The 19194-nt window shown below is 48.4% G+C and overlaps 2 protein-coding genes across 7 annotated transcripts in view; both read right to left on the bottom strand.

The window, feature by feature from the left end:
* Window positions 1-686: 686 nt before the first annotated feature.
* Window positions 687-6658, bottom strand: NEIL2 (nei like DNA glycosylase 2). Of its 5 annotated transcripts, none has more exons than XM_085574386.1 (5): window positions 6358-6658; window positions 4182-4382; window positions 3184-3500; window positions 2134-2330; window positions 687-1709 (listed from the first exon to the last, which is right to left on the bottom strand). In XM_085574386.1, exons 1-5 carry the CDS (start codon window positions 6406-6408, stop codon window positions 1471-1473), a joined length of 1005 nt encoding a protein of 334 aa, XP_085430512.1. In that variant the 5' UTR covers window positions 6409-6658; the 3' UTR covers window positions 687-1470. The 5 variants fall into 5 exon arrangements, with proteins under 5 accessions (XP_085430512.1, XP_085430509.1, XP_085430511.1 ...); XM_085574383.1 differs by having other exon boundaries at window positions 687-1787; window positions 6358-6654; XM_085574385.1 differs by having other exon boundaries at window positions 687-1787; window positions 4182-4370; window positions 6358-6654.
* Window positions 6659-7876: 1218 nt separating this feature from the next.
* Window positions 7877-19194, bottom strand: part of GATA4 (GATA binding protein 4) — a 28247-nt gene continuing 16929 nt past the window's right edge. The window contains exons 2-6 of one of the 2 annotated variants that reach the window (XM_021540519.3): window positions 16978-17144; window positions 14036-14161; window positions 13409-13496; window positions 13002-13147; window positions 7877-12393 (exon numbers count right to left, since the gene is read on the bottom strand). In XM_021540519.3, coding sequence (XP_021396194.2) covers window positions 12211-12393; window positions 13002-13147; window positions 13409-13496; window positions 14036-14161; window positions 16978-17144 — 710 coding nt within the window. In that variant the 3' untranslated portion in view covers window positions 7877-12210. Of the gene's footprint in view, window positions 12394-13001; window positions 13148-13408; window positions 13497-14035; window positions 14162-16977; window positions 17148-19194 lie in introns of both variants that reach the window. The other variant, XM_085574382.1, reaches the window with a different exon arrangement.

Genomic DNA, 19194 nt, shown 5'->3' with positions numbered 1-19194 from the left:
CCCTGGCACCTTCTCCAAGCTGGGCACCCCCAGCTCTGAGCCTGTCTCCAGAGCAGAGGGGCTCCAGCCCTTGGAGCACCCCCATGGCCTCCTCTGGACTTGCATCAACAGTCCACATCCTTCCTGAGCTGACAACCCAACACATACCCAGCTCCATCCTCATCCTTCAAACGATAAGATTGAGCTTTTGGGGTGCTTTTGTTGTGAGTGGTTTTCTTCGAGAAGTTGGGCTTTGATCATCATTGTGGGTCCCTTCCAACTCAGGATATTCTAAGATTCTTTGTTTTGGACGGGCACTTGGCCAACACTGCAGAAGGGACATTAACCACGTTCTTTGGCCCCATAAGCCCAATTAATTGGTTTATTCAGCAATCGTGTAACATGCAACCACTCAAAGGTGTTGCAATTCACAGGGGAGAGACTGTGCAAGTCTTACCTCGGAAGCAGCTGCCTACAACAGGTGTTTATCTTCAGCATTCCCAGGTGATTTACAATCCATCTTTAAATCCAGTTCCCATTAATGAGACCACTTACACAGCTAAGGAAAGTCACTGGTAGGACCCTCAATAAGCAGCACCAAAGAGGTAGCTGTTAACCAATTCCAGGCAGCTAGAACTTCCATGTACAGCCCAGTTTTTAACCAAGAAACTGCCAGAAAAGACACACTTGAGATGAACATCACCAAGTCTAATTCCAACTTTTATTTTTTTGCTCAGGTCAACAACTTATTATTAAAATAAACTCAAATCCAGGGAGAGAGGACAGCAGCAGTTCCCACCTAGTGTATAGAGACAGCTCTATTTCTAAACCTTTCTGCTTCCAGGTTTCCTTGGAGATCCTGAGTTTTATGCACACTGTCACACACTGTATTTTTGTTTAATTTTACAGCAAGATCTGGAATTGGCAGTTTGCCACACAGCTGAAACCTGTGGGTGCAGAGATGAGCTCCACCAAGGGCTGCTGACGTATATTTTGTACATGTTGACGTGGAAGGAGGGAGCTGTCAGATCTGACACAGGGAACAGCCCCTCACATTTAACCACACCCAATCACAGCCCAGCACACAGAGGCAGGATTATTTAATTCCTAATAATCAAGCTGTTTAGGGAGAGGGATATCCTCTGTTTTGCTGACTCCTCCAGGGTCAAGGGACAGGGCCACTTCAGACCTCAGCAATCCCCTGCTTAAACATTTACACTTCCCATCCACTGCCACCTGAACAGGGTGACCAATGCACCTCAAACTTGGTCAAACTCTTAACACTGTTGTGCCATTGTGACGAAAAAAAACAAAACATGGACAACCACTTTTTCCTTTCTGCAGCCACTCAGGGGACCTGGAACCTCCACTGAGTGCTTAACTCTGCCAGCTCCCTAAGGACCAAACTCAACAGCCTAAAAGAAATCACAGAGACCTTCTAGGACAACGAAGAGCATGGATCAGAGACCACCCAGCACCCTGCAGGACAGATCACTCAGTGACTGGGGAAGGGTCCCCATCCCCTGGCAGCACCGCAGGCTGGCACTGAGGGCACCACCACGTGAGTCTCTTGAAGCCACCCGAGGGTCCAAAAGTGCCCTTCATGAGGGGATGCCCCTGGGGACATTTCTCCTTCTGGTACACCTGGGGGTGCAGCCCATGGCCACGCAGTTTATTGTGCAGCCACTCAGAGCTGAACTGAACGGCGCAGTCCAGCAGACGCTCCAGATCTGAGAGAGCCAAGAGGGAGCCTGGTGTTAGCGGGTGGATCCTGGCCAGGTACAGGATCTCGTTCTTAATGATGTTCCCTGGAAGGGGTCAGAAACAAGGAGACAGCAAGGATATTTCTAATCAAGGTAATGCAGGTTGCTTGCTCCATCCTGTGATTTCTGCCTCAAGGACCACAGCCAGCAATACCATTCCCTGTACCAGAAGTGGCATCCAAAGAATGGACGTAGAGCTGGGATCAGACTGGAAGTGGTTCTCTTCCCTCTACCATTGTTACACACCTTGAAGATGACCACATGCCCTCAACTGGATCAACCAGAACTCTTAAACGAAAGAGAAAGCTGCCCAGACATGCACTTCTGCATCTGTAGACATCCCACCCACCTTCCTCCATTTCTCCTTCTGCCCCTTTTCCCTGGAACTCACCCAGCCCTGAAAAATATCTTTGGTTTAGGAGGGTGTAGCAGACGGGATCGGGTGCACAGAGGGCACGCAGCGCCCGGCCACGGTGGAATTCCACAGACAGGATGTCAGAAGCAGGATCAGCCCTTGGAGAGGAGCACCAGAGCATCCGGCAGTTGTAGAAAACAAGGAAGCCTCCACTCTCAAAGTGCAGAACCAGCCTGGGAGAAGCAGGGAATTTGGAGTCTCCCATCAGAAATATCTCTGAACTCCTTGCTGTACTCTGCAGCTAGCCACTGTCTCAAGGCAAGGTGGCATCTTTAACAACTGCAGCCATGAAGCTTGGTGGTAAACTCACACAGCTGGTGGAAAATTTTTCCTTCTACTGCCCTGTATTTGACAAAGCCTTCAGCAGGGCAGTCCACAAATCAGAGAAATGAATGTTAAAAGTATCACAAAAAACTGTCTAAGAATATTTGTATGGAAATTAATTCATTCTTCAAAAAAATCATAGAACCATAGTTGGAAAAGCACCCAAAGATCATCTTGGGCCACCCTCTGCCATGGGCAGGGACACTTTCCCCCATCCCAGGTTGCTCCAAGCCAGGTCCAGCCTGGTCTTGGACACTTCCAGCAATGAGGCAACCACAGCTTCTCTGGGAAAGAGAAGCTGTGGTTGCCTCATTGCTGCACAATTCCAGTGGGATATAGGATGCAAACCATAGCCATGTTTTCAATTCACTGCTGCCTTCAACAGCATCACTCCAGCCTGTGATTCCAAATGTATACAACATTTGCTATTTATCCAAGATTTTTCTAAAAAGACATAATTGGGGAAACTGTCATTTTTAGGGCATGATTCAGCCTGGCATCCTAAAACTTCTCTCTTCAATACAAAAATCTTAGCAGAACTCATACTATAATCCCCAGACAACTGCATCCTACAATTCCACTGTGGATTCTCTCGTTAAACACACCCTACATTTACTCATACCTTAAAAATTACCAGAGAAAATCAAGGCTAAGAGCATTCCCACACAGATTTGGTTTGAGAGAAAAGAGAAGAGGAAATACCTGGGCACAGGATCCTTCCAGTCCCCCCTTTTATTGGCTCTGCTTGCCCTTGAGAACTCGTTTGCTCGGACGCTGCCGAACATGCCAAAGTGGATGCGCAGCCAATTGCCCCGACCCTCTGCTGCCTCTGGGGCTTCAGATCTTGAGTGCTGGGCTTCCTGTAGCTCCTCATCCTGGGAGCAGGGATGTGGAGCACCATCCTGGGCAGGACAGTGTGCCCCACAAGCAGCCTCTCTTTGCAGCGCTGTCTCTTCTGCAGTTGGTCCAACGGGACCTTCAGCTGCCACAAATGCCAGGTACAAGTTCTTCCCATGAACCTGAGAAAAGACGTGGGATGTGCTGATGATCCATAAAGGATCATAACATTTTAGATGTTTCAAATGGACCTTAAAGCTCATCTCATTCCAAGCCCAGACACAGGCAGGGACAACCTCCACTAGACCAGGCTGCTCAGCCCTCATCCAACCTGATTTTGAACACTTCCAGGGACAAAATCTCTACCTGTTTCCATACAAGTGACTTATTTTCTACAACCTTTATTAGAGTGCACATCAGCCCACCATGAACATGGGATTCATCAGGATCCAAACCATTCCCATCCTTGCAGATTCCTTTCTTTGCCTGCCTGAATCCCTCCCAGGGGCTCCCACTAGGCCCACCAGGACAGACACTCAGGGGTTTGAAATTTTGTCATCATTGCTCCTGATTCATCTTCCCACTTCGTGCTTTTAATTTTGCTCCCCACCTTTAATCAGAGGTGAGGCTGCACCAGGGTTTGGCCAGTCAGGTCCAAATCATCATCTGAGGGTGTCAGGCCAGTGAAGCCCCAGCAGGACCCAGTGTGACTTCTGACAAGTACCCACAGCACAAACATCTCAACTTAGCCAGGTGAAACCCCCAGGGAAACATTCACAGGTTCTGCACCTTCTGTCACCCAGCTGTGGGACAATGGTGATTTCTGCACTCAGACTTGTCATGGATCTGTAAATTCAACTCACCTGGGAGTCCTGGAGCCTCAGGGCATTCAGGTCATTCACACTGAGCTTCCGGCTGCTTCCCCCCACCTTGGCCACCACTTGGCCCACAAAAGGGGAGGTCAGCAGCTGGAACTTCCTCACTGATGGGCCCTCTGGCATCTCCAGCAGCTGCAGAGGGATTAGCAGGTCCTTGTCACACTCTGCCCTAGACTTGAAGAGAAGCTGCAACTCAGAAATACACAAAACATTCTCCTTATTTTCCTCCTTAAGTTGCTGTGGCAAAGTCCATGAAGGTAAATAGGACCAGGATGGTAGAGGAGTTTCCATCCTAGCAGATATGTATAATTCAATCCAACACAGCCCTGAACAACATACTCCAATGGCAGTTTTCACACAACTGGGAATTTGGCCTGGGGAATCTCCCAAAAGTCCTTTTTTCCTGGGGCAGTGGGAGGTTTGCCTGCCAACATCATGGGGGTTGGAAGTGGATGATCTTTAAGGTCCCTTCAACCCATTCCATTCTGTAATTTTATGATTAGTGACCCAGAACCAGCACAGGCCAGTGACCCATCTTTTTCCAAATACACCATGGGAAGTGCTTCTCCCATGGAAAGATCAGCCCTGGAATTAGAGCATCCCCACCCCTTGCTTTACCCATTGCTTGCCCCATTGACTGCAATGGCATGGAACCAGTTGGGGAGCATTCCTACACTCTGCTAGCAGCATCTGGGAGCAGAAGGCTCTGGGTGAGGGGGAGATGAAGCAGCACCATCCTGCAGCTCCTTCCAGGAAGTCACACAAATACATAAGGAGTTATTTCTGGCATGAAGCCCCTGTCATTGGCATTAATTCTGAGGATTTCTGCTGGCTGTGGGTGTACAAGGAAAGCTCAGCTTGGCTTTCATCCCACAGCACCAGTTCTCCCTGCAGACTAATCCCAGAGACCAGCACTGATCAGAGGCTCAGCTTCAAGCTCCACAGCACTCAGTACAGGGCTCTGAGGCACCTGGGACAGCTCTGAGACAGTCTGATGAGAAAATCAACAGCAATCCTAGGGGTTGGCTACCAGAAGAGCCATTCCCACCTCATGCCAGACATTCCTGTGCTGCAGCACAAACCAAATCCCTTTTGGAAGGGCTCAAGAGGAAAACATGTTAGGGAACATTTATTTAATGTCTTAGATGCACATACAGATATTAAGTGGTCATCAAAACTAGATTTGGCATGGGTAAAAGACTGAGCTTTAGTCCTCTGCCTTCAAGGGCACATGGTGATTACTCACAGGCTCCTCTAGTTTAATCCAAAAAATCTGCATATGATGTTGATCAAGAGACAGCTAAAGAGATGCTTCTGCTGCCAAAGGCACCAGCAGCAGTTTGGATCCCTGGAAACAGCTGAGCACAGGTCACCCAAGGAGTCTACCCTGACTATCCAGGCACTGGCTTCACATCAGGCAGCATGGATTGAGCACCAGGACAGCCCTGTTAGCCCAAAGCTCATATCCCAGGGAAGTTCATCACCTGCAGAACTCTGACTGCTGCTAAGTCAGCTCTCCACAGCTCCTTGTGAGAGACTGGAAGTGCTTGGAGCTCTCTAAGGTATTAATGCTCACACTGCCCCAGCTGTAGTCTGACAGCAATGGACTCCTCAGAAGGGAAGACTGCCCTACTCCCCAGCACATCAGAACCACCAGCATCTGCCATCCTTATCCCATGTACCTGATTCCCTTATCTCCATGTACCTCCTTATTTCACATTTTTACTCTAGACCCGCTTCAGTCTCACCCACAGCACTCCCCCCTCTAAGGAGGAAGAGGAAGAAAACCATCCCCAGCCCTCTGCAGGGCATGACACCCATCTCATCATGAGCATGACCACCTGAGCTGGTACCTCTGCAGGTCTGGGGCAGGGAGACAGGCTCCAGGACAAATCCTCCCCCTGTATGGGCTCATTCCCAGTCCTTGTGCCCAGACAAAAAGCCCAGCACCCAGAGCAGAACAGAGCAAGGACAAGGCAGGATTGCAGGAAGGCTCCCAGTGACCTTACACCCCTGGGCAAGGCTCCTGCAGGGACTTCAAGGCACAGCTCTGACCCTCCACATGCAGTCAGTGGGGGTACAGAGCTCTCCATCTTCTCACATTCAGCCAAGCATCAATTTGCAGCCATCCCCAGAAAACAGGCCCTGAGTTCTCACTCACATCGTGCCAGGGCAGTGAAGGCACACACTGCTTTTCTCCCAGGCCCCACATTCCTGCATCCAGCTCTCATCCACTGCTTTCCCCAGGCTGGGCAGCCTTCCCCACTACTTCATTACCTCCCCTCTACTCCTCACAGCCCTTCCTCTACCCCCAGCCACGTCCCACAGCACCTGCACCTCAACAGGACCTCGCACAGCCAAACACCTTTCACCCACTTCTTTATATAAGGGAAGATCCTCCCTCCCCCTTCCCCCAAAAAAATCAGGAGAGCTCCGCTGCTGGGGGAGGGATGGGCGGGCTCCAGGTGCTGCCTGCACTCACCCCGGCAGCGGTAGGGCTCTGCAAACCGGCCCGACTGGAAAGGAAGCTGGGCAGCACCCGGCAGGGCGCTTGGGTGCTCAAGGAGGCTGTGCCCCTGCAGAGTGGGAGGTGGCTGAGCACAGCCCTTGCTGGCAGCCTCATTTCTGCTCGAGGCTGTTGTTGTCCCCGAGTTCAGCTGGAAGCATTCAGGCTGAACAAGATCTACCGAGTAAAACTCAGTGAGGAGATAAAAAAGCTAAGTCGTGATGGTTTTTAAGCGCCCCCAAGGGCTTTCCCCCCCTCTCTGCTGTGTTCGGGTGTTACCAGTATTGGAGATTTTCCTTATTTATATTAAAATCATAGTCACAGTCTGGTTTGGGTTGGAAGGGACCTTAGAGATCATCCAGTTGTGCCTCTCTGCCATGGGCAGGGACACTTTTTACTAGACCAAGTGGCTCCAAGCCCTGTGTCACTGCTGAGTTTTTCATGCTGTGTTGGCAATCCCAAATCCTGTGTATGGGAGGGGGCTGTGTGTGACTCTGGGGCTTGAGAACAACACTGGTTTTCCTGCAATGACTCATTGCTTGGGAATTCCCAGGTCTAGGCAATTAATTTACCAAATATTTTGATTATCTTTAATAACCTAATATTTATTAAATAGGAATTTTATATAGGACAAGGAGTAATAGGTACAAGTTGAAGGAGGGGAAATTTAGATTAGATATTAAGAAGAAATTATTAACTTTGAGGGTGGTGAGACACTGGAACAGGTTACCAAAGGTGGCTGTGGCTGCCCCATCCCTGGAAGTGTCAAAGGCCAGGTTCAATAAGGCCTTGAACAACCTGGTCTAGGGGAAGGTGTCCCTGCCCATGGCAGGAGGTAGGACTAGATGAGCTTTAAGGTCCCTTCCAACCCCTTAACATTCTATGATTTGGGAAAACATTTCCACCATGAGGAGTGTTTTCAGACACTGAACAGGAACCCAGAGAGGTGGTGAGATTTCCATCCTGGGGTATGTTCAAAACTTGACTGAACAGGTCTCTGAGGAACCTGATCTCATCTTTTCTGACTTTCCCTGTAATTTTTTCATTGTGAGCTCTCTGGGACAGGACCCACTTAATTTCTTTTCCAGGTGCGTTTCATGTTTTCAGTATTTCATCATTCACCCCCTGCCCTCTCCAAGAAGCCTACAAGGGAAGACAGAATCAAGCAGAAACCTTCTGGTTTTATTGTCATTGTTTTATTTCCATTAGTTCTAAAGGTGTAGAAGTTACATGGATTGGTAGCCATACTACTTAATAATAGATATTTTTTTACATCTTTAAATAATTACAGCTTGTTCAGTTGGTTGGTTTCCCTCTCCCCCTTACAAATAAGTGTCTGTTTCCATGAGACCTTCCCAAATGACCTGGGAAGCTTCAAACTTTATACAGGGAGAGAAAAAAAAAGGCAAAACAAAACACCACCCCTGACATAGCCACAGCTTCAATATTACATTGAGAGTTGTTGATTGGTTCAAAGCTCCCTTGCAATATTCCTGAGCTCCTCCTGATTGCACACTCTCCATCCAAGCCCAAAAGATTGCAGGTGGTCTGTGGATCTAGTCTGATCAATTTACAAAGAGTAACTGAAGTGGATCAAGATACTGCACTTCCACAAAGAGCAAAGACATTTAGAAGTGGTTAAATGACCTTTCTTGGCTCCCGATCCTGGTTCTCATCTGCCCATCTCACTTCGGTGGCCACTGGCCACTGCCAGTGCCAAGGTCTGATTTGACACAACCAAACTGTAACCCTTCTGTAAATCCTAGCTGTAAACCCTTCAGCATCAAAATTTTCCTGATTAGGGATGGTATTAAGGGGAACAAATCCCACAAATGCAGTTTTAAATGTGCTGAGGTGTTTTGCAGGAGTGGGCCCTTCCCTCTTGCTCCTCAGGGAAGGGATAGTTCTCGGTGCTGTAGTTGTGTAGGACCTGGTATGAATCTCATTAGGTTCTCCAGCAATAAAAGAAATAATAAAACCAATAATTATTTTACCTTAATGGGTCTCTAATAATTGTATCTAATTCATTACCAAAACAGGCTCTAATTGCCTTCCCCATCACAGGCAGGAAAGCAGAGCTCAGGTAGAACCTGGAATTTTGTAATTGGTTCCTCTTGCTGGAAGGAGCCGAGTGTCCTGAAAATGGTGGCACTTTAATCCTCTTGTCCTGTGAGTATCCCTTGGTCTGTTACTTCTGGAATTTGCCATCCTGCAGGGGCCATCCCAGCTCCTGCCTGCAAGACGTGGCTCTGAGGGATTCCTGGGCTTCAGCCTCCCACAATGACTATTTACATGGGAATCCCCAAATGTGAGTAATTAATTTGCCAGTGATTCTTGGGAAAACATTTCCAGCATGAGGGTGGTCAAACACTGGAACAGGAACCCAGAGAAATGGTGGGATTTTCATCCTTGAGAATATTCAAAAGTTGCCTGAACAGGGATTTGAGAGACCTGATCTCATCCCTTCTAAGTTAATTATTTTGTAATCTGATCATTAGAAGCTCTGAAGAAGGGGGCCCATCAATTATAGTGTGTTTGTACCCTACCAGAAATGGTGATGCTGCATCTGAGATCAGTCTCTCACCATCCTGATATCAGCACTGGCCTGAGAAAAACAAAATCTCTTGGGCCAACAGCAGCTCTACAACATTTTTGGATCATTGAAAAGAACCACAGAACCTGGTGTATCCAAACTTCTGCTTCTGGTACAGAAAGGGGGACAAAAGAGCTAATTTCTAGCCCTAAAGAGTTGTCCTCTACCTCTAAAGCTGTCCTCACAGACCCCAGAGCTTCACCTTTTGAAAGCAGATATCTTGTTCTGTTATCAGGGACTTGTAAACACTCCTCACTCTGTTTCAAGAATTGTTTTTCAGGCTTTGAGGAAGGCTAAAATCCAGTTCATAAATCTCTACTAAGGAGACATAGGCAGATATGTTCTGCAGGGATTTTTCCTCCTGGCATTATAAGCAGAGTTGTTTCTGAATGGGTTTTAAGAGCAGGAGAAAAATTCCACTGGGGAATTTGGTTTTGTGGGAAGGAGGAGGAGCACAGCAATAGGGAAGGGAAGGTAGAACCAGTGTGAGCCTCCAGATGCAAGGAGAAGTGGGGATGTGGTTGGTCTGGACTTTTAATCCTCATCAGGAGGCTCCACTCCCTCTTGGGCTTTCCAGGATATTTCTGGATATCTCAAAAGTTGGCATGAGCCACGTAGCATTTTGTGGTGCAGGCTGCTGTGTTATGACCAGGAATTCACAGCCAGATCCCAGGAGAGCTCGACTGCCATTTACAAAGGGATTTACTTCAAGGAGGAGTTTGGCTAAAGATCTTCCTGCCAATGGAGAAACACTTTTGTGTTTTCACCTCAAATTAATATTTTTTGGTGCTATTCCTGGCTTCTTCTCTAAAGCCTAGCAGGTCTGAACAAAATCATAGAATTTAATTTCTTTCTATTCATGTTTCATTAATATCTTTCTCTCATCTGTAATTAGCACTAATGAGGCTAAACACTGCATTAGCTCCACAAAACAGTGGGAACTGGTGCAAACACCACCCAGCTGTTCCCATGGCAGCATTGCCATGGTGTTTTTCTTTAGGGAGTGTGGAGACTCTGTCATCCCTACGAAACCCTGCAAATCTGAGCTATGGAGAGAACGAGGAATGCAGGAAGGTCCAGAACTCTCCAGTCATGACCAGTTCAGTTGAATCCTTCTCCTTAGAGAAGCTTTTACAACACAGGGAGGAACAGGGTGAGTTCAAACAAAGACAACACAATGCCATTCTTTTGCTTCAAACCTGTCCGTGGCTCTCCTCTTTACCAAGCCATGTGGCTTAGTTTGCATGGAAGAACACTCCTTGTGGAGTGGGAGGCAGAGGGTGGCACATTTGGGAGGGCTGCACAATCCCCTTTAGAGATTTTTCACTTGGTAGTTCTGTACTCGAGTTCTGGATGCGGGGAAGAAAAGAGAGGAGCTGGGAAGGTAAGGAGGGTAACAGAGCTTGGGAGCAGACAGGAACCAGAGTGAAGAATCTTGCAGGATGAGGTCTCCCAGGAACTCTCTGCATGGACAGGCAAAGCTATCCTTCCTTGGAAATATGGATGCAAGCGCCATGGGAAGCATCTGGTGAAGCACTTGGACTTCCCAGGGGAGCTGTGGTGTCTGCCCTGCTGGAGTTTGAGTTTGTTAAACCAGAGGCAGAACAGTCAGGGCTGGATTAGGTGGGACTGATCCCTTTAGGAAAAGGGAATGAGTCCTGCTCTTAGCATCTCTTCCGACTCCATTTGCCAGGATTCCCTGGTAGCTGAGAGCCTTATGGGCAAGCAAACTGTCGAGTCTTGTTTAATGGAGTTGTGCTTCTCTTGCAGGCAAGCAAGTCTGTGTACATGCTTGATAAGGAAAACGACCCCTGCCACCTCCAGTAGGGGCTGAAGCCACTGCTTGTTGCAAAAAGTGAAATCCTAAAGGATTAGATGTGGGAAATGGTCACGAGCCAGCTGTTAGGGGGAAAGTGGGCACTCACAGTACAGCCAAAAATAAGTGACAGTCAGATTTCATCAGTGGCATTCAAACCAGCATAAAAATAGGTAAAATAATTAAATTATCTGTCTGAAAAGAAGTGGCCCAGCAGTGTTAGAAGAGCATCTTTCACTTGCTGTGCTCTTGAATAATCTCTAAACCTGGCTTGTTGCTATCCATCAGGGAAGAGCCCAGCCATTTCCTCCAGGATCTGATGACCAGCATGGGTCTCATCTACCTTCTTCCAAAATCCTCCTTTGACTTTGGACCGACCTACTCCAGGCTCAGCCAACAACCTTCTGGAAACACTGTCCCATGATTTCGTAGTGATAAATAGGAAAGGAGTTTCTATTAAATACGGACATTCATGAGCTTTCCAGACCATCTAGAAAAATGAACAAAATGCTCTACACGTGTGAGCTGAAGAGGGAGATATCTCTTTTTTTCTCTCTCCTACATCATATCAAATCCATTAAAGCCACTAAAGAATCTCAAGTGAAGTCTGTTCAGCAAACTGTCCTGGAACTGGCTCCGTTTGGTGGAAGATCACTGAATCTGGGTCATGAGAAGACAATGGCATTTTCTTCTGTTCAGGAAAAGAATGGGTGGTGAAAGAAGAAGTGTCTCTGTTCCACCATTGTCTGAGTCTAAAAATGCCAGATACTGTTAAATAAAACTCAAGAACTGTGTCTGTCTCCATGTTTCTGGCTGTTTCGAAGTAAGTGGTGACAGACAAATAGAGATGCTCATTTAAAGTGGGGAAAAAAGGCTTCAAATCCTTGAGTTACTCTGAGATTTGAGTCTTCCCTGTTCATTTCATAAGATCTCCCCTACACCTCAGATAAGTTCTTTTTGCTTCTTTGCTGGAACATCTCACAAGGGGAGAGAAGGCAGGAGAGCAGGGGAGGTGGAGACAACATTGACTTGATGACTACGTGGCGTCTTCTTCGTCTCTCAAGCGGATCAGCCTGGAGTTCATAGGGAAGGGGCCAGGTTATGCAGTAATGATGTCCCCATGGTTCTCAGCCAGCACCAGGCTGTTCCAGGAGTCCTGTTTGGAGCTGGTTTGGGGAGACTGGCTCATGGCTGACTGGTAAGTCTGGGGGGAAAGCTTCAGAGCTGAGATCGCAGGGTGAATGGATGATCCATGTCCGGACATGGCAGAGACTGAGAATGCCTATGGAAAAAGGAGAATGCTGTGGAAAAAAGCTTCAAACCTTAGAGGACCATGTGAATCCATTTAGTGTGGGCTGGTGCTGTCGTAAAAATGTGTCTGGGTTTGCTGCAGGGCTGGAGATTGCAGCCTATGTGGGATACCTTGGGCAGGCTCTTTCTTCCTGTCTCCCTTTCTTTCTAATTCTAGAAACAGAGAACGATTTGGGTTTGAAGAGACCTTAATGATCATCTCCTTCCCACCCCCTGCCATGGGCAGGGACACCTTCCACCTTTCCATGTTGCTCCAAGCCCTGTCCAGCCTGACCTTAGACACTTCCAGAGGTCCAGGGTCAGCCACAGCTTCTCTGGGCACCCTGTGCCAGGGCCTCCCCACCCTCACAGGAAAGAATTACTTCCCAATATTCAATCTAAACCTCTCAGTTTGAAGCCATTCCCCTTTGTCCTATCACTCCATACCCTTGTAAATACTCTCTCTCCATCTTTTCCTGCAGCCTCCCTTCAGGTGTTTGTCTTTTAAGTACCTAAGTAAAGTTATGAGGATGTTCTCCCCATGTGTACCATGCTATTTCCCTGTTTGTTTTCCCCACTGCCAACACCTCCCCTCAGTACCTGAGAAACGGGGCTGGGGTGCCCGTAGTGAGATGAGAGGCCAGGTTCTGTTTTGATGGGGCGCATTTCCTCGGTGGTCGTGGTGCTGCTGCTGCTGCTGCTGGTGGAGCTGGTGGTCGGGGTATGACTCTCGCTGCTGGATGGGCCTGGGAGAAACCAGAGGGTAAAACAGGCTCTTCCCAAAGACCTTTCACCACAGAGCTGTGCCCACTCATCCAGAAGTTAATGTGGTAAAAATAAATTTTAAAATCGTTGGGAGGGCATTCAGGTATTTAGACATCCCCCATTTTTAAAAAAATTGGCCTGTTTTGTCATTGGATTTCTCTAATTCAAGGGCAATGTGGTTAGAAATACAAGTGCACACACAAAAATGCATAATAAAATAAATTCCTTCATTCAATACTTACCTGCTGGTGCCTTTGTTTTGTTAAGGTTCTTAGGCTTGCGTTTCCTCGTCTGAATTCCCTCTTTTCTCATGGCTAAAGGCCTTGGGACCTGTAGATCCAAATAGAACAGCACATTTGTTTCTGAATGTCCTTAAGGTCATCTAAGAGAACATGAATCCAGTTCTAACTTGTGGTCGAGCTGGTTTAATTGAAAATTTAATTTAATTTAATTAATTGAAAACAAGAATATGGAGCTCAAATTCCCTGGCCAAGGTAGATTCAAGATGTGCATCCAAATGGGAATAAGAAGGCAGATCACACCATGGTATTGTGTGGTTTAGGGCCAGAAGCGAACTACAGCTCATGTATTTGTGCTTTTGACTTGGCTTTTTTTACTATAGTGCCTGAATTTATGTGGGAAGAATCTGGGCCTGGTTTTATTAGGTTTTAAGACTTATTTGCAAAGGGGACCTAATTAATAAATGATAAATAGCCAGCATGCACACGCCTTTGCAGGTATAAACACTTTAGGGGGGACTAAACCCAAAAGGACAGCAGACAAAACAGCTCCAGGAGAGCACAGAGCTAATGTAAAGAACCCAGCCCCCAGCCCGGTGCCATGAACACCCTACCACAGCGAGGATTTACCCCGTGGAGCTTCATGTAGAGCCCGCAGGCGTTGCAGACGGGCTCCCCCTCAGCGTTCCTGCGCCAGAGCGTGGTGGTCGTCGTGTGGCAGTTGGCACAGGAGAGCCCGACACGGCGGGATGCTGACTGTGGGGACAGCAGAGCGAGGAGACAGTCAGCCCTGCAATGCCCTCTCCAGCAGCGTCCCACATCCCAACCAGCTCGCTCCATCATGCCTCAGGGCTTCCTCTCCTCTTGCCTCATGTATTTCTCTGGCTTTTTATCTTTTTGCCCCTTTGCAGTTGTCCAGCTGCCTCTTTCTGCCCCTCTTGCCTTTCCACTGGCTCCAGGAGGTCTCAGCTCTCCTAGGCCATCCCAGATGGCAACAGAGACATGAAATAAAATCATTGGAAAAGACCTCCAAGGCCATTGAGTCCAACCTGTGACTGACCCACACCCTGTCACCCTGCCCAGAGCACTGAGGGCCACATCCAGTTGTTCTTTGGACACCTCCAGGGATGGGGACTCCACCACCTCCCTGAGGAGCCCCTTCCAATGCCTGACCACTGTTTCAATGAAGAAATGTCCAACATGAACCTCTCCTGGCACAGCTCGAGGTTCTGCTCTCTCATCCTGTCCCTGTTTCTCGGCAGCAGAGCCCAAGCCCCACCCAGCTGCACCCTCCTGCCAGGGAGTTGTGGAGAGCCAGAAGGTCCCCCCTGAGCCTCCTTTCTCCAGAATCCCACATCACCTGAACAGAGCCCCAAGATCTCCAGCAGCTCTAGTGGCAGCCTAGAGACCCCCTGCACGTGTACACACCTACACTAACGTGTCTGGATCCCTTTTCCAGCTCCCAAGCCCTTCCAGGCATCGTAGCTATCCTAAGAAAATGTTTTCAATACCATAAATGTTACATATTCCTTGCTTGCTTTGTGCTAGGTTGTTTATAGAGCTCAAGGGAAAGATAAAAAAAAAAAAGAGAAGCTTCCAGCAGCATTTTCCTCCTCTTGATAAAGAGGGATAATTAATAGGAAGTCTCACTAATGAATTACTGCAGGGAGCAGACCCAAAGTTCCTTTTCTGGGTGAACTGGTTTAGTCAGGCTCAGAAGGCAACAGGAGAAAGCAACGGGCTTGAAGCTGTATAAAATCCAAGTTTTGAGCTGGGAAACAGTGGGAGGTAGAGGAAGAAAAAGCCACATTCTCCAGACCTGCCTGACTCTTGCCATCATCCTTCAAAGCTCAGGCCTTGGAGGCCAGTAAAGGAGAGAAGGGAGGTCCTGGGTGCCGGGCGAGATCCTGATCCCGCCGGGATCAGCCGCTCTCTGGAAAGGCGTTTCACAAGAGGGCGCTCGGTGCCTGCGGCTGCTGGCAGCGCTCCGGCCGCCCGTGTCACTTGTGTCACTCTTTGGGCACAGACAGGGCTGAGCCATGCAAAGGGCAGGGCGGTGTGGGGATGGAGCCTCGTGGAAAACAAGGAGTGTGGAAATCTGGCTTTCCGGCGGCTGCTTTTAGCTTGGGTTCGTGATCATAGAATGTTATGGAATCGTAGAATGTTGTAGGATCATAGAATTTTAAGGGGTTATGTTATGGAATCGTAGAATGTTGTAGGATCATAGAATTTTAAGGGGTTAGAAGGGATCTTAAAGCTCACCTAGCCCCACTCCCCTGCCATGGGCAGGGACACCTTCACTAGACCAGGTAGCTCAAGGTCTTATCCAGTCTGGCTTTGAACACTCAGGGTTGGAGCATTCACAGCCTCCCTGGGTAACCTATTCCAGAGTCTCACCACCCTCCTAGAGAAAAAAATCTTCCTAATACCTAACCTAAATTTCCTCTCTTTAAAGTGGTACCCATTGCTCCTTTTCTGTCACTCCAGTTCCTGATGAAGAGTCACGGCTTCCCTGTAGGACCCTTCAGATACTGGAGGGGGCTGTGAGGTCTCCACAAGACCTTCTCTTCTCCAGGCTGAACAGTCACAACCTTCTCAGCCTGTCATGATGGACTCATGTCACTGGGGACACAGAGATCTTCCCAAAGCCCCTCACCAAAACATCCAGGGAGCAGCAGATTATCAACACTGAGCTCACAGATTCATGGAATGGTTTGGGTTCGGAGGGACCTTAAAGATCATCAGGTTCCACCCTGTGCCATGGGCTGGGACACCTTCCACTATCCCAGGTTGCTCCAAGCCCCATCCAAACTTGCCTTGGGCACTTCCGGGGATCCAGGGGCAGCCACAGTTTCTCTGGGTACCCTGTGTCAGGGTCTCAGCACTCAGAGGGAAAAATTTCTTCCTGATATCCCATCTAAACCTGCTCTTGTCAGTTTGAAACCATTCCCCCTTGCCCTGTCATCCTTGTAAATAGTATCTCTCCATCTTTCTTATAGGCTTCCTTCAGGAAAGCTGCAGTTAGGTCAACCCAAAACTTTCTCTTTTCCAGGCTGAACAATCCTGTTCCTGTCCTCCAGGTTCCCTGTGCATGCCCAACCCTGACTCCAGAGGCTTTGGGATGCCCTGATCTGCCCTAGAATGATGGCTTCACCTCACCCAATGGATCTAGGAGCAGAGTATCCAAAAAAAGTACCCAGAAAAGTCACCATGAAGTGAGGGGCGCACCCAGCAGTGATCAGGGAATAAGAGAAGATGGACTGGTACTGTGCTGGATCTGGAAAGAGTTGCCATTCCTCCAAATATACCTGCAGTGGTACTAAAGCAAAGACACCACAAATTCCAAATCACCAGTGCTCTGTCCTACAGCCCCTTCCACTCCCTGGCTGGGTGTCTGGAGTACTGCTCTGGGCAGTACAAGGGCTTGGAGTATCCCAAGCATGAGAAAATCTGGCTTGTTTTGAAAGTCTGGACCTCAGCTGAGCAGATGGGAGTTGAAACACCCTTGGCATCTCCAGCTGGCCGAGATTTCTTTGCCTCCTCCTCACCCTGCGTGTGTGATCTTGACTTACCAGCCTCCTCTGGGGTTTGAACAGGGGCCGGTTGATGCCGTTCATCTTGTGGTAGAGCCCGCAGGCGTTGCAGAGGTAGTGCCCCGTGCCGTCCCTCCTCCACAGCGGGGTGGACATGGCCCCACAGTTGACACATTCTCGCCCCTCGGAATAATCATCAAAAAATTCTGCTGCCAGGATGGGAGAGAAAGGAAAAGACTCCGTTAATTAGGTGGCTGTACCTTGAATTGCTGCTCTGCTTCTCAGTTTAGCCCAGGAGGGATATTTCAAGAAATCAGAATTCAGATTTAATAGAAATTTTCTGCAAGGAACAGATTTTATAGAAATCTTTTGCAAGAAACAGCTCTTCCTTCCCCAAGGAAACCCCCCCAGGATTACTGGGAAGAGGGATTCGTTTCCTTGTCATGGCTGCAGGGATGTGCTGGGACACAGATACCAGGAGACAGAAATAGAAACCTTTCCCTTCTGCTCTGATGTTATCCAATTTTCGAGATTGGCCACAGCCAGGGCAAGCAGATCGGGGCAGGTGAACAACCCTGGTTACAATCAAGGCAGAGACCATGGAAAAACACAAACCCCACAGAGCAGAACTGCCCAGAGATCAGGCAGCTGCATCTCAGCTGGGCAGGGAAAACCATTCCATGCACCCTGTTCCCCGTTGGAATGCTCCTCACCCAGCCCCTCTCCTGGGGGAATGGCTGCAGGGAGCCAAGGGGAGGTTCCTGTACCTTCACCCCACTCTCTGCATGGAAAACATCTCCTGAGTTGCAGGAATCCGCATGTACAACATGAAGATTCCCGTCCATGGAAGGGGGTTGGAAATGGATGGTCTTTAAGGTCCCTTCCAACCGAAACCATTCCATGGTTCTGGGATTCAAACCCCAGCTCAGGCTGACAGCTAGCAGGGATTTTTGGGAATTTATGTGTGTTGGAGGCTCAGCTTTTGATGGAAATCTCTATTTGCTTGATGCCACGCTCCAGGGCTTGCTGCATTCTCACACTGCATTCCTGGTACACCCTGCACTGGGGCTCAGCTGGGATGTGAGGGACAACTGGGCATGGAGTGATGGGAGAAGGGGGAATGCATTTAAACTGACAGAGGGCAGGGTTAGGTCAGATCTTAGGAAGAAATTCTTCCCTGCGAGAGTGGTGAAGCCCTGGCACAGCCTGCCCAGAGAAGCTGTGGCTCTTCCATCCCTGGGAGTGTCCAAGGCCTGAACAGGGGCTTGGAGCAACCTGGGAAGGTGGAAGCTGTCCCTGCCACGGCAGGGGCGTGGAATGAGATGAACTCCAAGACCCCTCCCAGCCCAAACTGTTCTGTCATTCTCTGAACTGCTCTGGGCTGGGCCAGTCCAGTCCCTCTGGCTGTGGCAGGCCCAGCAGATTCAAAGGTCAGCACAGCACAGCTCGACTGCATCATCCTTTGGAAAACACAGCTCCCTCCCCGTTCCATACAAACCCTTCCAGAAACCAAGAACTTCACTGTATTTTTTTCTTGTCCACCTGCTTTTTACCCAAAAATCTCAGCTTCCTGCTGGAAGACAATTGCTCCTCAAGGAGCAAACCAACAAAATTTGGCTTCTGGCTGAGTTGTGCCTCAATTCCATGTGGATTCTCTGATGTCAACCGAGGGTTATGTTCAGACGTGGCCTTATTTTCTCTTTTCCCCAGACTATTTTTGGAAAATCTGCAGGAAACTGCATAACCGTGAAGCGGCCAAAGGACAAAAAAAAAATTAATGAAGTGGCGCCAGTTAACAGAGACAAATATTCACGTGAGCCTAATTCTCCCTAGAAAATCTGACTAAAAATGGCAGGAGATTACACTGTGTGCCCATGGGGAAATGGTAGAGAGGAGTAATTTATTGTACCTAAGCAGCTCTGGAGCCAGAAAAGCAGGAATCCAGTATCTTCCCAGCAGTTTAAGAAAATCTCATTACCCTGGGGCAGTTCTGGTGGTTTCAAAAAGATGGGAATCCCCCCCAGGCAATTTTTGTCTGCATGAATTCAGTGATACCATAACCCTCACTTTCCCCCTTAAAATGACAATCGAGTCACAGCCAAAATCTAGATCAAATAAACTTCCTTTGAAAAGAGAAGGGATTGGAACAGCTGGTCAGGAAAGAACTCATTTCCTTGAAAAATCTCAAGAAAGGAAAACATTTCACTTTTTTTTTTCATCTTAGAAGTTGTTGAGGTTTTTGATTATAATTTTCCA

This window comes from Lonchura striata, chromosome 3 (genome assembly GCF_050655825.1).
Source record: "Lonchura striata isolate lonStrDom1 chromosome 3, ASM5065582v1, whole genome shotgun sequence".
NCBI classification, from domain to species: Eukaryota; Metazoa; Chordata; class Aves; order Passeriformes; family Estrildidae; genus Lonchura; species Lonchura striata.
The sequence above is the reverse complement of the archived record's forward strand: the minus strand, read 5'-3'. Positions and strand labels throughout refer to the sequence as shown.

Excerpts from the sequence above, each read along its gene's own strand:
- NEIL2 (XM_021550044.3), bottom strand. The coding sequence starts at position 4,487 with ATGGAAACTCCTCTACCATCCTGGTCCTATTTACCTTCATGGACTTTG. Across the intron at positions 3,501-4,181 it reads TGAGGCTCCAGGACTCCCAG|GTTCATGGGAAGAACTTGTA; the intron begins GTGAGTTGAATT and ends GTCTTTTCTCAG. Across the intron at positions 1,788-2,133 it reads AAGATATTTTTCAGGGCTGG|GGAACATCATTAAGAACGAG; the intron begins GTGAGTTCCAGG and ends GACCCCTTCCAG.